This window comes from Xiphophorus maculatus, chromosome 11, assembly GCF_002775205.1.
Source record: "Xiphophorus maculatus strain JP 163 A chromosome 11, X_maculatus-5.0-male, whole genome shotgun sequence".
Lineage (NCBI taxonomy): Eukaryota > Metazoa > Chordata > Actinopteri > Cyprinodontiformes > Poeciliidae > Xiphophorus > Xiphophorus maculatus.
This window is the reverse complement of record NC_036453.1, coordinates 3,108,228-3,124,012: the sequence shown is the minus strand read 5'-3', so window position 1 is coordinate 3,124,012 and position 15,785 is coordinate 3,108,228. Positions and strand designations below refer to the sequence as shown.

General features: G+C 40.3%; 1 protein-coding gene across 2 annotated transcripts in view; it reads right to left on the bottom strand.

Annotated features, from left to right (window-relative positions):
• LOC102222361 (sarcoplasmic/endoplasmic reticulum calcium ATPase 2) overlaps positions 1–14,567 on the bottom strand; it is a 29,958-nt gene extending 15,391 nt beyond the window's left edge. The window contains exons 1-5 of one of the 2 annotated variants that reach the window (XM_005802121.2): positions 13,981–14,567; positions 13,098–13,115; positions 12,934–13,016; positions 9,698–9,802; positions 7,889–8,027 (exon numbers count right to left, since the gene is read on the bottom strand). In XM_005802121.2, the coding sequence (XP_005802178.1) occupies positions 7,889–8,027; positions 9,698–9,802; positions 12,934–13,016; positions 13,098–13,115; positions 13,981–14,098 (463 nt within the window). In that variant the 5' untranslated portion in view covers positions 14,099–14,567. The remainder of the gene's footprint in view (positions 1–7,888; positions 8,028–9,697; positions 9,803–12,933; positions 13,017–13,097; positions 13,116–13,980) is intronic. The other variant, XM_023342254.1, reaches the window with a different exon arrangement.
• Between the last annotated feature and the right edge of the window lie 1,218 nt (positions 14,568–15,785).

The window sequence follows — 15,785 nt, the reverse complement described above, 5'->3', positions numbered from 1 at the left end:
AGCAGCACTGAGTATGAACACAGTCTGGAACAAATGTTTAGTTACATCAGCATTCCTTACTTCAGTGCCACTTTTAACGATTGTGACTAGACTGTGCCTTCAAATCGATCAACATATACTATTCATTGCCAGGAGGCAGAGAGGGTAATATTTAAAATCAAACTGCAAGTCACTCATTTTTTTTGCCTTACATTTGTTTGCTGTGTGTGCCATCCTTAACAACCAGGTTCTATTTAAAGTGGCGGTATTATGTTTTCCAGTCACGTAGCGTCATTTTATAGCACGATTAAGTAACTACGTTACCTGTAGTCGTTGTAAAAATGCAATATATATCCAATACAACTTAAAAGAAATTTGACTTTGTAATTTAATGCTTTGAAATTGGGCCTCTGTCTCTTTAAGAACCTCCTGCTCTTTCTGAAAAGTCGCCATCAGGAAGTCATCACCACACGGTTATTCTTTAACGTTTTTACCACTAATGAGCTCAGCAGATGCTCAGTTCCACCAGATGTTTGCTAATTGCTGCTGGCTAGTCCGAAGGAACTGAGAGGAGGCATCTCTTGTGACAACCAGCTGAATGGTTGCCATGGGAGATTAGAGGATTTCTCAAACACAAATGAAAGAATCAAGGCAACACTCCAGCTATATTTTTACATCATAACATAATGTAAAGCTCAAAAAAGTTGATTTTATTTAATATAGTACCTTTAAAAAGAAAAAGCTAACTTGATGGACACAAAAGGAATGATGTGCAGTTTTGATGGAGAGAGTGAACAGAATGAGTGGAAAGGAAAAGAGTCATACAGTGAATCAGGCTTTAACTGTGGTTATTGTTTCATTTTTAATGTTTTATATCACAGGAACAAAATGTACAAATACATCTCACACAGATGACCAAAGAAGTAGAAAGTAACACGTCCTACTTTTTGTTGTGGTTGTAGTTTTTGATTGCACGCACCTTGTTAAAAATCTGCAACTCTATTAAAAGCCAGACGTGTTCAGATCATCCCACTGCAGACCTGCATTCATGACGCATGTGTATATCCTCTGTCCTTCTATGTCAACATCCTCTTTGGTTGCTGTCCAAGCATCTTGTGCTGGTTTATATCTGCTTGCCAACGCATCTCTGACTCCAGCAATCGCAGATACGCTGAACTGAGTTCACACCTGGTGATGCATTAAGCCCGCTGCGACTCCCTAATGTGCTTTTTAAACAGACCTTTAAATAGCAGGTGAGGCTGGGACTGAACGCATCCAGCTTTGAGTGACAGCTGCACCTGCTGTATGTTAGGGGCGACAGCGGTCCAGGCTTCGTCAGAGACAGCCTGGAGGCTCCATGTGCCGATGGCGGCAGAACAAAGGCTGTCACGTTGAGTGGGCCGTTTCACATCAACAGGCTTCCCGACACATCTCCCACTGACTAAGTCATCAGCTCCATTTATGTGTGTGCAAAAGGCACGATTCAAATTCAGAAATCAACAGTGTTTGAGAAATGCAAATGACAAGTCAATACAGCGAAGAAACCTAAACGTGTTGTTTTGCAAGTTGGTTTCACTGTGACCGTTCAGCCTCGACTCCGGACGCCAGTGTTCGTTTCCCCTGGTAACAGCGCTAGCAAAAGCGTGATGTTTAGTTAACAGTTTGCTGATGGGAAAGATAAATCAATATTTAACAGGTCGCTGGTTTCTTGGCTCCCTATTTCTAATGTAAACATGTCAGCTTTAACGAGGGGTTAGTTCTCTTATAAAAGCGTTGTCTCTACATTGTTTTCTCAGGATTTCAGAGTTTTCTGTCTTAAAACAGCAGCAGATAGCCGCCACATGATGCAACATAATGCCGTTTCCGTTACCAGGGGCAACCGCAAGAGACACAGGAGGAGATTCATCTTTTTCGAGAGCAGATTGGTTACTTTTGTATTGCTTAGCCCCTAGCTATTAAAATTCTTCGCACATTTTTATTTAAATACGTTATAATTGATTGTACTAATTTTTCATGAGAATGATTTTCTGGCGCCCTCATGGGTGCTGCTTGTCTGAAATCAAAAATACATTTTACACAGTACACACGCTTTGTCACTGATCTCCACTACACTGGTTTCTTCAAAAGCACATCGTCTTTCAAAAGTATTCATGCACCTCAAACTGATTTTACTTTTTGTAATGCAGCAACGACAAATTTCAATGTGTTTTACTGGGATTTGAAGTAATAGACCAACACATATCAGTGCATAATTGTAGGGCTCCGACTAACAATTATTTTAGTAATGGATTATTCTGGCAGTAAATTGATTAATCGGATGAAATAATTGGCACAGTCTTCAGATTTTTCATTCAAGTCTTTTTTATACATTAGACATTAAAAGACATAAACCATAAAAAATAAACAATACAATTATTTTCTTTAAGTATGAAAAAAAATGTTATTGCCTAAAATGTAACAACACAGCATTTCTTTAGTGAACGTTTGATCATTTGTAGCAAAAGATGCATCTGCAGCTAAAGAAATGCTTCGAACATCAACATGTGAAAAGCTCAGCGCTTTCTGCTTGACTTGGCATCAACACACTGATCCATTCACTCATTTGTACCTTAACTGATAAAAAAGAAAAAAATGTGATTTATGAGACTTTTTTTTCTTTTACAGAATTTGAAACAGGTGAAGCTGTAACTATGTCATTGACGAGTTTTTGTAATTGTAATGTCTACAGGGTTTTTTTTTATCTTAAATGCAAAATGTATATATTTTTTGCACATTTTTGGTGTGTGTGTTGTTTCATCAAATTGCTTTTTTTCAGTCTGTACACTCCAATTAATGGTTAATTTATTACTACATTAGTTGATGATTACTTCAATAATCGATTCGTCATGATTGATCCGATTAATCGGTTATGTCCTACACAATTATGATGCAATAAATTACACTTGGGTAGAGTATTTCCTAATTAGGTGATTTCTGAGGGAATCTGGATGTTATTAAGTGTATCTCCGTGAAAGGGGCTGAATAGCAAACAATCCACACTTTAGATTTTTGTTTGCAAAAACACTCAAATTTGCATAAAATCCCTACTAATAATTTAAAGTGGTGTGTGGAAGATGAATTAGCTGCAGCTGTATTAAAATGCCAATGTGAAGACGCTTCTATCGGTTGAAGTACAGACGCACCAACAGCAGACTGGAGGAGTGCATTCCTCTCATGTGCCTAGTGTGTGCCTCCTCTCTTCAGACTGACATCTCAGCGTCTCGCCTGTCACTGGAGACCATAGCACGGATTCCAAGCAGTCACCACAGTAAGAAGAGCTAACGAGGCTCGTGCGGTCGGCGGACCGTTCGTGGTAAAGAATCTGTATACATCTAAACGCCAGAATATTACTGCTGTTAACGACATAACATTCCTGTAACACTTTGCATTTAGAGTAAATGTAAAAACACAAGATGAAAATTTCTATCCAGACTATATACAGTCCTACTGAAACAAGCTGCGGTTCTGCAGATCGGTCAGAGCCAGATGAGAAGCTCCACCTCGCCTCCGTCTGCACCTCTGACCCCCTGAGGTTGTGTTTCTGTCCGTCTCCCCGGTCGGGCTAAATGAGAGCGCTTCTATCTTGCTGACAAGTGAGAACCTTTGGCCAAAAGACCGTCCCCCGGTGACAACGGACACTTGCCAGACCCCAGTAAATGCCACATACTCTCCATGGTGTCTGGAATCTCAGCGGCGGGTGCTGATGGGTACAGTAGCTGCAGAGCACAGAGCCCAGCGGGGTGGGACGGTTATCTGCAGTAGTGCTTCCCTATAAGGTCATCGCTCTCTCTCCAACTCTCTGTCCGGTAGAATAGGAGCGCTCCTCTCTCACACGCATACACACAAGCAGACTCCACAACAAGAACATCCAAACTAGCAAACCCTCAAAACCAAACAGCAAACTGGCAGCTGACAAAGTGCACTGTTATGACAAGGACTTAAATCCAAACAAAGCTTGTAAACTAACTTTATTAGCCGTGTCATAAAACCATAAACTATTATTTATGGCAAATCTTTAAATAATCACACGTACTGATATATAAAAAAAATAAATGCAGAGAATGAAATGGGCTGACGTTGATGAAGGTCCGAATTAAAACTGTAACAGTGAGGCTGTGTTCAGGCATGAGAAAATGGAAACACTGAAAGCAGCAGCTGGGAGATGCAGGACAGGCTTTCTGGCTGTTCTTCCTCAGTGGAGGAAACCACGGAGGACTCATCTCTGCATCCTCCATCTCAGCCACCCGGCCAGCTTCTGCATCATCATCATCACACTCCGCCTCCACATGGCACGGGTCACTTTGAAGCTCGGGTAGGAGAGGGCAGGGGGGAATAGTAGGACGGGAGCCATTGTAAGAGATATGAGGAGGATTTAGAATGCATGCACAGCTGACGAGTTTGTCCCGACCACGGGATAAAACGTCCGCTCTTTGCTGCCTGCTGGGATGCTCTTTTTAAGAAACCCTCCTGCTGCTGACAGAGCGGCATCCGGCTGCTTTCATCAAGAGCTTTCTGCAGGAGGGGAGTGCGCATCTCACTACCAGCTACAAATATCCGCAAAACATTGTAAATATTAAGCTAATGCTTTAAAAAACAAAACAACCAAAATTTTCCACGTGCAGAGTTTCCATTTAATAAGAAATGCAAAAAAAAGTGTTTCCACTAAAGTTTTGCGAAATACATACATTTCGATATTGCTGGAAAACCACCTAATTTTACCACAACAACAAAAAAGTTTGATTTTTTTCCCGAAATTGGTGTGTTATGCAAATATATTTATTTTCATAATTCTGGTTTGTGCAATTTTATAGTCAACAGCTACTAGTTCTCATCAATGTTTTCACCAGTGTTGTACAAAGTACTGAAATCTCAGAGTCAAGTAAAAGTACAAGTACCTCTCCAAAATATGACTTTGGTAAAAGTCCAAGTCACTGACTGAAATGTTACTTGAGTTAAAGTCTTAAAGTATCTGAAACTTCTTGTACTTAAGTATGGAAATTACTGTAAAAATGGATGTACTCAAGTAATGTAATGAAAAGTACAAGTAAAAAGTAAAACAAAGCAAATGCAGGTTGAATGACATTTTTTATATTTTGGTAAACTTGTCAAATACACTTAAAATAATGTACCCAACCAAGTGCAGGCAAAATTAAACCTGCCAATAGATTGTTCCAGTTTTAAAGAGTAGCACATGTTAATGGTTTTGAACTTGCATGCCTTTTCTATATTCGTTAAATTTAGTCTAAATTGCTATCGCTATGGCTTCTGTCCCCCCTTGAACAGAGGAGTCTAGGTAGCCTGCTACAGTCAACATTAGGCCTCAGCTAAATACACCACGTATGGAACTGAAACAATGCCAAACAAAGTTCATTTATACAGGTAACGTTATGCTCAAGATTTCTCAATAGTGCCTAGTGACCAAGCTATAGTTACTGAAACAGGAGGATTATAACCATTTCATAAGAAGTTACCTCGATGTGTTTCTTCAAGTTGGACAGGGAGTTTTTGTAAGATAGAATTTCCACATCTTTGGGCAGGAATAACATAAACTGCATGCGCTAGGACGAATCTTTAACACCCACGAAAGAGTATATTGTGTTTAAATAAGGCCATGGGCTCTCATCACCAGCTGGTGGTTCCCCTGGAGCCGTGTCCGACTTAGTTGCAGTCGTTGTGGTCTCCGTCTCCTCCTCCATGTGGCTGCTGCTGATTGCGAGACTTGCTTTGTGTTTAATGGGAGAAGCGAAACAGGTGTATCCTATTGGTGGTGATGAACAAGCCCAGGCAAGCAGGCTACCGACTTTGTTGCAGTCAATCAGTAGGTGGGGTCAAAACACTTGCGTTTCTCTTTCTCGCTTTTTTGTAACGAGTAACTAAACCACACATTGAAAATGTATCGGAGTAAAAGTACGCAATTAAGTTCGGAAATATAGTGAAGTAAAAGTGAAAGTTATCAAAAATTTTCATACTTGAGGAAAGTATGAAGTACTCCGAAATATACTTAAGTAAAGTAGTGAAGTATTTTTACTTCGTTACTATACAACACTGGTTTTCACGCACATTTTGAAGTATCGCATTAGAAAAAATTGACAGAAAGGGCAAAATTTGAAAGACTTTACATTTAGGGTTAAGTTTCAGGTCATTTTTGGATTTTCCAAAAAGAAAATTAATGCACAAAGCGGGAGATGGAAACACATTTGCCAAAAAGCGAATAGTGGGTTTGTGCCTTACCAGAGGCAGGAAACTCAAGAGAAATTTCTACATTGATTTTATGTATGATCCCATTCATATCTCAGGCTGAAATCTCAAAGGGAACATTCACACACTGATGATGGAAAACTACTGAATTATAGCTACAGCTGCCCTGGGGCAGGCAGACAGAAGGCAGTCTGCCATTTTGCCCCATGGGCCTTTCTGACCAACACAAGCAGACAAGGTCGGTGAATTGTCTTCTCCAGGGACTGAAACGACGAGGGCTGACAGATCGAACCAGTGATCCACCGACTGCTGGGCGAACTCTTACAGTCGTTGATGGTTGATTCGCTTCAAACCCGTAGATGGAAATGCTAAATCACCTGTACTTGTATAGCGCTCCATCAACTCCAGAGGAGCCCAACGCCCTTCACACATTTAGTCACCTACCATCGTTGACACCATTGACTACTCTCTATGTCTCTGTTTAAGTTTGAACCAAACATTTAAGCAGTCAGTTTCTTTTTAAAAGAGAAAATCCCAAACATTAAGACCAGGACTAAGTCTATTTGTCCGTGTCAAGGTTAGCATGAAGTCCCTCTGTAGCTATGTTCCATGATCAGGAGAGGCTCGAGGTGGGACCAGGCACCTGTCATTTTCATGACTGTCAGTGCCTCTATGAATACAGCATTCCATAATCTAAACAGCCAATGAAGGCTAAAAATAAAACCTTCCGTTATCCACACAAACTCTGACCATCGCTTCATCGACTTGGGTGATACTGAGTACGAGATGGAGCTGCTGTTTCTGAGGACATTCCTCGGCATGCCGGTTTCCACTCATCCCTCTGCAGAATTATATAAGTGAGTGGGCACTTTCAAAACCAGAGCTGTACATCCTGAGGATTTTCTAGCTGCTGAAATACGCTGACTGGCCCTTGCCAGGAAGAATTACTCCTCGCTACTCACTCAATTCATTGACAGCACAGTGGGAAAAACGTCATAGCGGATCAGTCGGGAGGATGCAGGAGATGAATTTAAAGTAGGCGTGTGTGTGTGGAGAAGTACAAACAAAAAGGACAAGTGAGTGTTACTTTTTTGTTTTACCCATCCCTTAAAGACAATGGGTTAATAGGAACATCTCAAAGTACCGGTACATCACTTTTGGAGGGTGAGTCACCTCTGCAGTAGCTCTTAGCGTTGGACAGACGTGAGCTTGTTGCTAAATGTAAATCGTGACCTTCGAGCAATTATAGGATTTATCTGCAGCAGACAAATACGTTCACAAACTCTCCCAAGAAAACAAAAGGTTTCTGTCTAAATATCCAGAAAAGGTTTATAATATGAAATATTTAAAAGTGGTTTTGGTCTCAAGTAGTTTTAAAGGGGCAGAATTATGTGTTTTCCACCCACACAGTGTCATTTTGTAGCACAATCAAGTCACTATGTTACCAAGAGAGATTCAAGGATTTCTCAAACATGCATAAAAGAATCAAGGCAACACTGCAGGTGTGTTTTTGATGAGGGAATAAAAGTATCACATCATGTAAAGCTCAAACAAGTTGATTTTACATAGTGATGCTCCTTTAAATTTTTTCTATATTATATCAATATATGGGCTTTTCCAAGACAGGAAGTCAAATGAGTTAAAGTAAAAAGTGGAATGCAGGAAAACCTACCAGCCACTTCCACAATGTCGCCCGGTACGATGTCTCTGGCCTTGATCCTCTGCACGGTCTTCCTGTCCTGCCGGTACACCTTCCCCATCTCTGGCTCGTACTCTTTCAGAGCCTCGATGGCGTCCTCGGCATTGCGTTCCTGATGAGGAAGACCAGAGTTTGGTCCAACATCTGTATTCGCTACTGATGCGAGCCACATCAGCAGCTGAGGTGCCAAGCAAAAGCATTCATATCTGTAGGACTTCTTCAGTTTATTTCACTGGGATTTAGTGTAATAGACCAACATGGTAGTTCATAATTGTGAAGTTTTTAAACATTTTTACCACTTAGACATCTGAATACTGAGTCAGTACAATCTTTTTTAGTTTTTGCTAGGTGAGTAAACAGAGTCCACACTGTATGTAACTCAATTTTAGTATTAATCCAGATGTTTTGTGAAGGCCCCAGAGGTTTGTTAGGGAATATTGGTGAACAAACAGCATCATGAAGACCACGAAATCTGGTCAGAGTTGATGGAGCTAAATACAGGAACATTTCTTGAAGAAGACTTGCAAAAAACCAGATGCTGAGTAGGAGCTTCAACTAAACATGGAGCCAGAGCTGAAATGGTTTAGATCAAAGCAGATTTGTCTGTCAGAAACTTTAGCAAACCTTGAAAACTGATGTTCACAGAAGCTTCCCCTCCACTCTGAGTAAATGTGCAAAACTGAGAATAGGTTTTTACTCAGTTTTATTTTTCTCATTTTTATTTGAGATAAAATTCGAATAACCATCCATATTATTAATCTCGCTTAAAAAATATTCACTACTCTGTGTCGGTCTCCCACATAAAATCCGAATGTAACGTGAAAAAAATCTGGAGAAGTTCTTGGGAATATGAATACATTTGCGAGCTACAGCATGTTTGTGTTCAGTATGCATTTTAGTTGGTCACATTTAAGTTGTCTATAAACCTTTTCCTTTAGTCTTTTCCCAGTTTCCCTTCACCAGAATGTTCATCATTATCTAGCCAGGAGGCAAACATCACTCAGAATGGCCAGCCCACACAGTTTGTTTTTATTATTCTTCAATGTGAAGCCTTTCTTTGAGACGAAAATAACTTCCAGTACACAGTGTTAATCTACAGTGCTGGCAAAATCTAACTAAAGGATGTAGACTATCATTTCTTACGTTAAAATGTTCTGCAACAGAATTATATTTGCACCCTTGATCATATAAACCTTTAATTACTTTCACCAGATTAGAATTTGGCTGATTATGATAACTCCATTTCACAGATACACCTGACTTTTCAATATGTTTGAAGTTAGACAGTAAACTCTCAGGCAGCGCTGGAAAATGCCCAAGTGTTGCTGATTCTGAAACCACACAGACAAGACATGAGCTGTGTTTCCATTACAAACTTGCGCAAAAACTTTATCAATATCCTGCTAATGTCAAAAATGCATAATTTTGCAACTGCGTATTTTCATTACATATGAGATGCATACAAGTCATTAAAAATCATGCCACTGATATCATCCTCTTTTTCTTTGTGTTTTGCGGCAGTGGCAGCGTCCAGCTGTTGATTATTTGACTCATGTGATGTGAAAAAAGTGTTTGTTTTTTTGCAGTTTTGCAAAGTTAGCCAGTTTCAAAAACACCACCTCATCCGACTCTTAAAATTTTTTATCGACAAACATGCTTTTTTTCAAACTGGCATGTTTCCATTAAGCAAACTTATTTTCGAAATAATGCTATCATGTGGTCAGTGGAAAATGCAGCTATTTAAAGTACGAGAGCTTCCCAGTGTCTGACACGCCGTCTCACCTGCCACACTCCCACGATGGCGTTGGCGATGAGAATAAGTAAAATTACAAAAGGCTCCACAAACGCTGTGATTGTTTCTTCTCCCTCCTCGAACCAAGCCAGGACCTGAAAACACAATTATTTGAAATTAGCTGAAAAGGCTTTTGGAGACTTTCACCAAAGTACATTTAAGAAATGCATTAATTCTGACCCTTATACTACGGGCTTCATACACGGTACAGACATAAATCTGCCTGAAAAGAACAAAAAAAAAAAAAAAAAAAAGCCCAAGTGTGTTGACCTGCAAGCTCATAAAGCCCATTAAAACCTGCAGCAGAGTGTTGTGTGTCATCAGGTCGTAATGACTTAATTAGGTGTTCCTGTAAAAGAAATGGTTCTAAATGTATCCTGTGCGTCACAAGCTATTAGCTCATTTTCCATAATGTAATGAAACAATCAATTTTACAAAGAGCTATGTATCTTACTGCTCAGGAAGTGAAAATTTAGAGCCTAAAAGTTGACAAAAGATGTCTGTGTCTTCGCCACGCCCAACAGAGAACAGCCGGCAGTGAAACTAGACATGAGCCCGTTTCCTCTATCCAGGTGGAAGAAGGCAGTGAAACGTTTTGCTTTCGAAACTGGCACAGTTTGCTACAATAGTGTTGACAGAGATGCTAGAAGAACTGCTGGAATGAGTCATATTTTTTTTCCCAGCTGGTGCTGTGCACTGCTTGTCAGCTGGCTGAGTGAAGGCTCTTACACTTTCCTTTCTGTACCATTATGTAATCTCCCCAAGACTCTACATGAGCGTGTAACTATCCTGTGTGGGCATTAAAAGCAGCTTATCCAGCTGTCTAGCTGTATAGTCGATAACTAGATAATCAGAATATTGAAATACAATATCATACCAAATGTAGCATCCAGTCAGCCCATTGTAATTTCATTATGTCCTGAAACTTAAGATGATGCATAAGGTGAGTTTTTGTACTTTTAAATTGGCTTTTTGCGATTTATTTATAAATCTGGCGTTGAGTTGACGTTTACTAAGCTGTTGCCATACTGCATTGCCTGTTTTATTTATTTGATAATTTGATCAAATTTCATATTCTTATGCATTTGATTTACATATATTTTTTGCTATTAATTTACATTTCATACATTTCTGTGTTTACAGTTTATGTATTAAGCTGGATTTCTGATATGGTTTTATCTGGTTCTAATGTTTCCTCTGCATTTCCTCAATTCTCTGTACTCTGTCATTTTACAAAGTATTTCACATTTTTTCCACTTATTTTGATCAAACTGAGAATTTTTTATTTCCGATTGTTGTTAATCTCTGTTCAGCAGTTTGTGTTACATTTCTGAAAAAGGCCAAATAAAGTTTGACTGATTCAATCTTTTATTGATTCTACCAGCAATAATTGGTTCTTTTTTCTGTCCCATTAAAGCTATTAGGTCATGTAATATATTCTTCATGCATTAAACCAGTGAAACTGTGCAATTTTTATCTGTAAATGCCTGAAACAAATACGTTTGTTGTAGCTCAGTGGATATATAACTATAACTACTATATAAATATAAAACAGAAACCGTTGAGGAGACTGTTGTAGTCAGTCTTCCAAAACAATCAGCAACCATCTCCTGATCAACAAATCCACAAAGTAACTATCCGATTAATCCCCGAACATACAAAATATTCATAAAATATCTAATCGCTTCCAGCTATCCTTCATTTTCACAGCAAAATAAAGTTATCGTAAAAAGACTGAAAACGTTTCGAGGGACGATTCAAGGAAGCTGCTACGGGAGTGGGCTGACGACGGTGAAAGTGTCTAAACTGGTCTGAGATGAAGTGCACGTGGAGCTGTGCATTAGCTGAATGGAGAGCCCTCCCTGGGTAGTGAGAGCCCAAATTTGGTCTGGAGTGATGCTCTGTTCCCCTGTCAGACAACAGCCACCAACACCTCTGTATCACCTGACAGACACGGCGAGCTGCATATCAGCCCACAGGCAGACGCAGAGGGAGGTCCGCCTATCGCTGCGCAGCTCTGCTAATTGTTCATCTGGACAAATAATCACTGAGGTATTAAAGGGGCAGTATTATGTAAAATCGACATTTTTTAGCTTTGTTATGTTATTCCCTCATGAAAAATATACCTGGACTGTTGCTCTGATTCTTTCATGCATGTTTGAGAAATCTTTTAAATCTCCCGTGGCAACCATTCAGCTGTGCAAAATGCCTGGATGTACCTAGCTCCGCCTTCAAGGATGGATCTCCCCCCCTGAGCTGCTGTTTCAGAGCAGCCCCCCCCTCTGACTCCCCCACTCAGCTCCTTCAGACTAGCCAGCAGTAATTAGCAACCACCTGGAGGGACTGCACATCAGCTGAGTTCAGTATAGGAGCTACTTCTCAGTGCAATGCTGGTAAAATCGTTGTGAAAGGGTTAACAGAGGAGCCATGCTGTGATGACTTCCTGAAGGTGGAGTTTCAGAAAGAGCAGGAGTTTTTAAAGAGACAGAGGCCCAATTTCAATTTATTTTGTAAATTTCGAAGTAAAATGTCTTTCAGGTCATATTTCTATATAGCATTTTTGTAACAACTTAAGTTAACATATTCACTTGATTATGCTATAAAGTGGCATAATCGGCAAAATGTGCCTGGAAAATACATAATTCTGCCCCTTAAACAGTTCATTTCTGCTTGGGAAAACATTCCTTTATGCAATCTAAGTTCCTTCGAAAGTACTAAAAGGAAAAATAATAAAGAGGATTGAACTGGTTTTTACACTTTGTGAAGATGTCATTACATAATTACTGTTCACTCGCTATTAAACACTGAAAGTCAGCAGCAGCCCAGACGAGATCAGCTTGAGTCATTCCAAAGTGGTTCTGCTTGGCGTCTCATCAGTCTTACGGATCAGAGGAGCGGGGTGATAGTGACTCAGTGCTGCTACCGCTGTTGTCGCCATTCCTCAGATGAGCTGCGAGCCATCTCAGCTATTTAGCTCCTTCCTAAGTAAGCGTAACCCCCGGCACAGCTATGCAAACCGAAGACATTCACACTTCAGCGCCATGCGCCACACTTGCATTCATCACCCCGGATTTATTCAAACCCGCACCAGTAGCTGGAGCTAAATGTAAACATTTGGTTGAAGGATGAAGTTAGTGAATCAGTTTTTTGAAATTCAGAGGAGACGGTATGAAGGAAGTGTTACATCTGATTTAAAATGTGTGATGAAACCAACGTGTAGACTTACAAAAGATATGCACGCAGCTAAGAGGAGGATTCGAACGAGCAGATCTTCAAACTGTTCCAGGACGAGCTCCCATAAAGATTTCCCTGCAGACAAGAGAGTACGGTTAAAAGAAACAACATCGTAGGAACTTATCAGGAACAAACGTCAGAGACAAGAGCGAGTACCTTCTTCTGCGGGTAACTCTGTGTGCAGAGATGTGCGAGTTGATCCAAGCAGGAAAAAAAGAAGGAGAGAGAAGTTGTTTTATTAATCTTTTGGGTCAAAAAATACCTGTACAGCCAGGTTTACTGCAGTCATTTCTAACTTTCTATTAATTTCTGATTTTAAATCACTTAGTGTTAAACATTAAGGTAAAAGGCATTCAGGTTTTCCATTTGCGTAAAGGTCAGGAGGGATTTAGGGGAAGGGGAGAATGCTCTATGTGGCCCCCAGGTGATATTATTATAAGGCAGCTGTTAAAGTCTGGAACAACAGAGATTAACTCTGACACGTGAGGGTTGCTTCAGTGACCCGGGGCCCATTTGCTTGCCAGATCTCCGGGCACAAGAGATGAGGTGTTGTCTTTAGATAGAAACTTTCTTAAACTACTTTGAATAATTAACTGTACTGTTATATGACGTATGTGTGATTAAATTTAAATTATGTTTTTTGTAAAATGCCCCAAGGTGACATTTGTTGTGAATTGAAACTGTGTAAATAAATCAAACTGACTTTAACCAACACCATAATTTGGCCCTGGTTAACAGGCGCAACCTATTTACACACCACACACAAAAAAATTTATGACACCTTACATCAGCCGCACTCTCAGTAATGACCAATTTGTTACTATGGAAATGATGGGAAACCCTGGAGGTCAGCACTGGTGACGTCAGCCAAAATCCCTTTACAGAGCACCGGGTATCACCGATGATGTAGCTGACTTTTACCCCTGTACAGAACACGGAGCACGCCGCGTTCACGTTACAGTAGCATGCATGAAACGTGTCTCATTCACGGCACCAGCCAGCCTCAGCGCCAGGCTGTGGGAACTAACGCTGTTCCTACCGTTTAGGCCCCATTTCTCCTTCTGCCGCTTCACATCGTCCAGAGAAAGTCCTGTGCTCTCATTGACACAGAAATAACTGTAAACTTCTTCCACAGTCTTCGTGTGAGTGTTCTCCATGGCGGACGGCTCCTTCCCACTGAGCTTCACCTGAATTAGTCTGAAGAAACCCGGTGGCTCTTGAAAGCTGTCAGTATTTTTCGGAGGAGTAATGAGTGTGCCAACTGAGCGCCGTACATTCACTCTCGCTTAGCTACCGTCGGCAGTCTTCCTCAAGATTATCTGCACGCGAATGACGCTCTCTTTCTTTCTTTCCTTTTTCTTTCTAGCAAAGGTGAGCCGAACTTCTCCTTCTTGTCCGGGTGAAGGTTAGTGTGAGGCTCCGCTGGTCTCCGCTGTTGGTGGGGACGTGTCTGCGGCAGTGCTCTGTGTTCGGGACTGCATTCGGTCCAGTCCTCCCGGTGCCGCTTCCTGCCTCACCGTGGCGCAGCTCTCTGTGCTCCCACTCGGTCTTCTCAGTCTGCTTTTATGAAAGCGGAGCGCCTCTCTGCTGCCTCTCTTCCCTGTGCTGCATGTGGACTCCTATCATTGGAGGAAAGCTGGCAGCTGCGTTCAAACCAGGGCAGATGAAAGAACCCAGGAAGTCGCTGGGAAGCGCGAGGCTGGAATATTGTGTTTATCTGCTCTGCCGACTCAAATTGTTAGGATTACACGCCAAGGCTCGAGGGTTTTGTAACTGCTTGGGTTTGCATGGAAGTAATAAAAAGCAAATAAACAAATCATGATAAACAAAACCCGGTTGAACAACTGTATGCAAATACTTAAGCCAAACAAATCATATGCAAGTGTTTTTTTTGTGTCATCTTTATCATGATCTGGTAGAGAACACTTTGCAGAAAATCCTGTTCTTTTCCGCATTTTTCTCACTTTTGATTTGATCCAATAGGCCAATACGGCGTCACAAAACTGAATCGACAGCAAAATGATACATTGCTGACATTTTTCTGTACATGTCATACGTCAAATTGAGAATCTTACCATGACTTCTCGGTTGGATTTAGGTCTCTTACTTTGACTAGGCCAGTGGTCTAAACCTGCATCTAAACCACTCCCATTATTTTTGGAAAAATAATGATACTTATATTTCCAACATTAATAGCAATATTATAAAACTGAGGATTCTGACATATAAAATGGACCTAAGAAAGATTTTCATTAACTATTTGAAAAAGAAAAAAAAGTAAAATAGAAGTGTTGATGGTAGCATCTTGTTGAGGGTTTTTTTTTGTTTTTTTTTTGTCTTTTGGCTGTAAATAACTTATTTCCAGTGTCTTATTTTAAAAGTTTGACATTTTCTTTTAACTTTAAAATCTAAAATAAGTGACAGATTGTGGTTGCTAAATTGCACCACTAAAAAGCAAATTTTACATGCTGGCTTTTTATTCGATTAATTTCTCTACATTTAATAAATTCAACTGTATTTTTTTATTAAGCTATATATTTAAGGTAGAAATTCTTAGTCCAAGCCATACTCATAGATTGAAAAGTGCCAAGCGAGATGTGTAGCATTTTGTATATTGTTAAATTAGAGACAGTCGCTGAACAGACGAACAGCAGCTCAGACCACAGAGAGATCATTAGCTCAGGATTACGTAACGTGATCTTAACAGAGTATTATTTTGCAAGCTCTATAAATCCAAGTTACCAACAAAAACTGTTCAAGCTGTCAATTTGTTGAACAGGTAGCAGAGTATTATCTCAGCTTCGTCTCGGTTCTTCATTCAGCTGCTGGATGTTTCACAGGTCT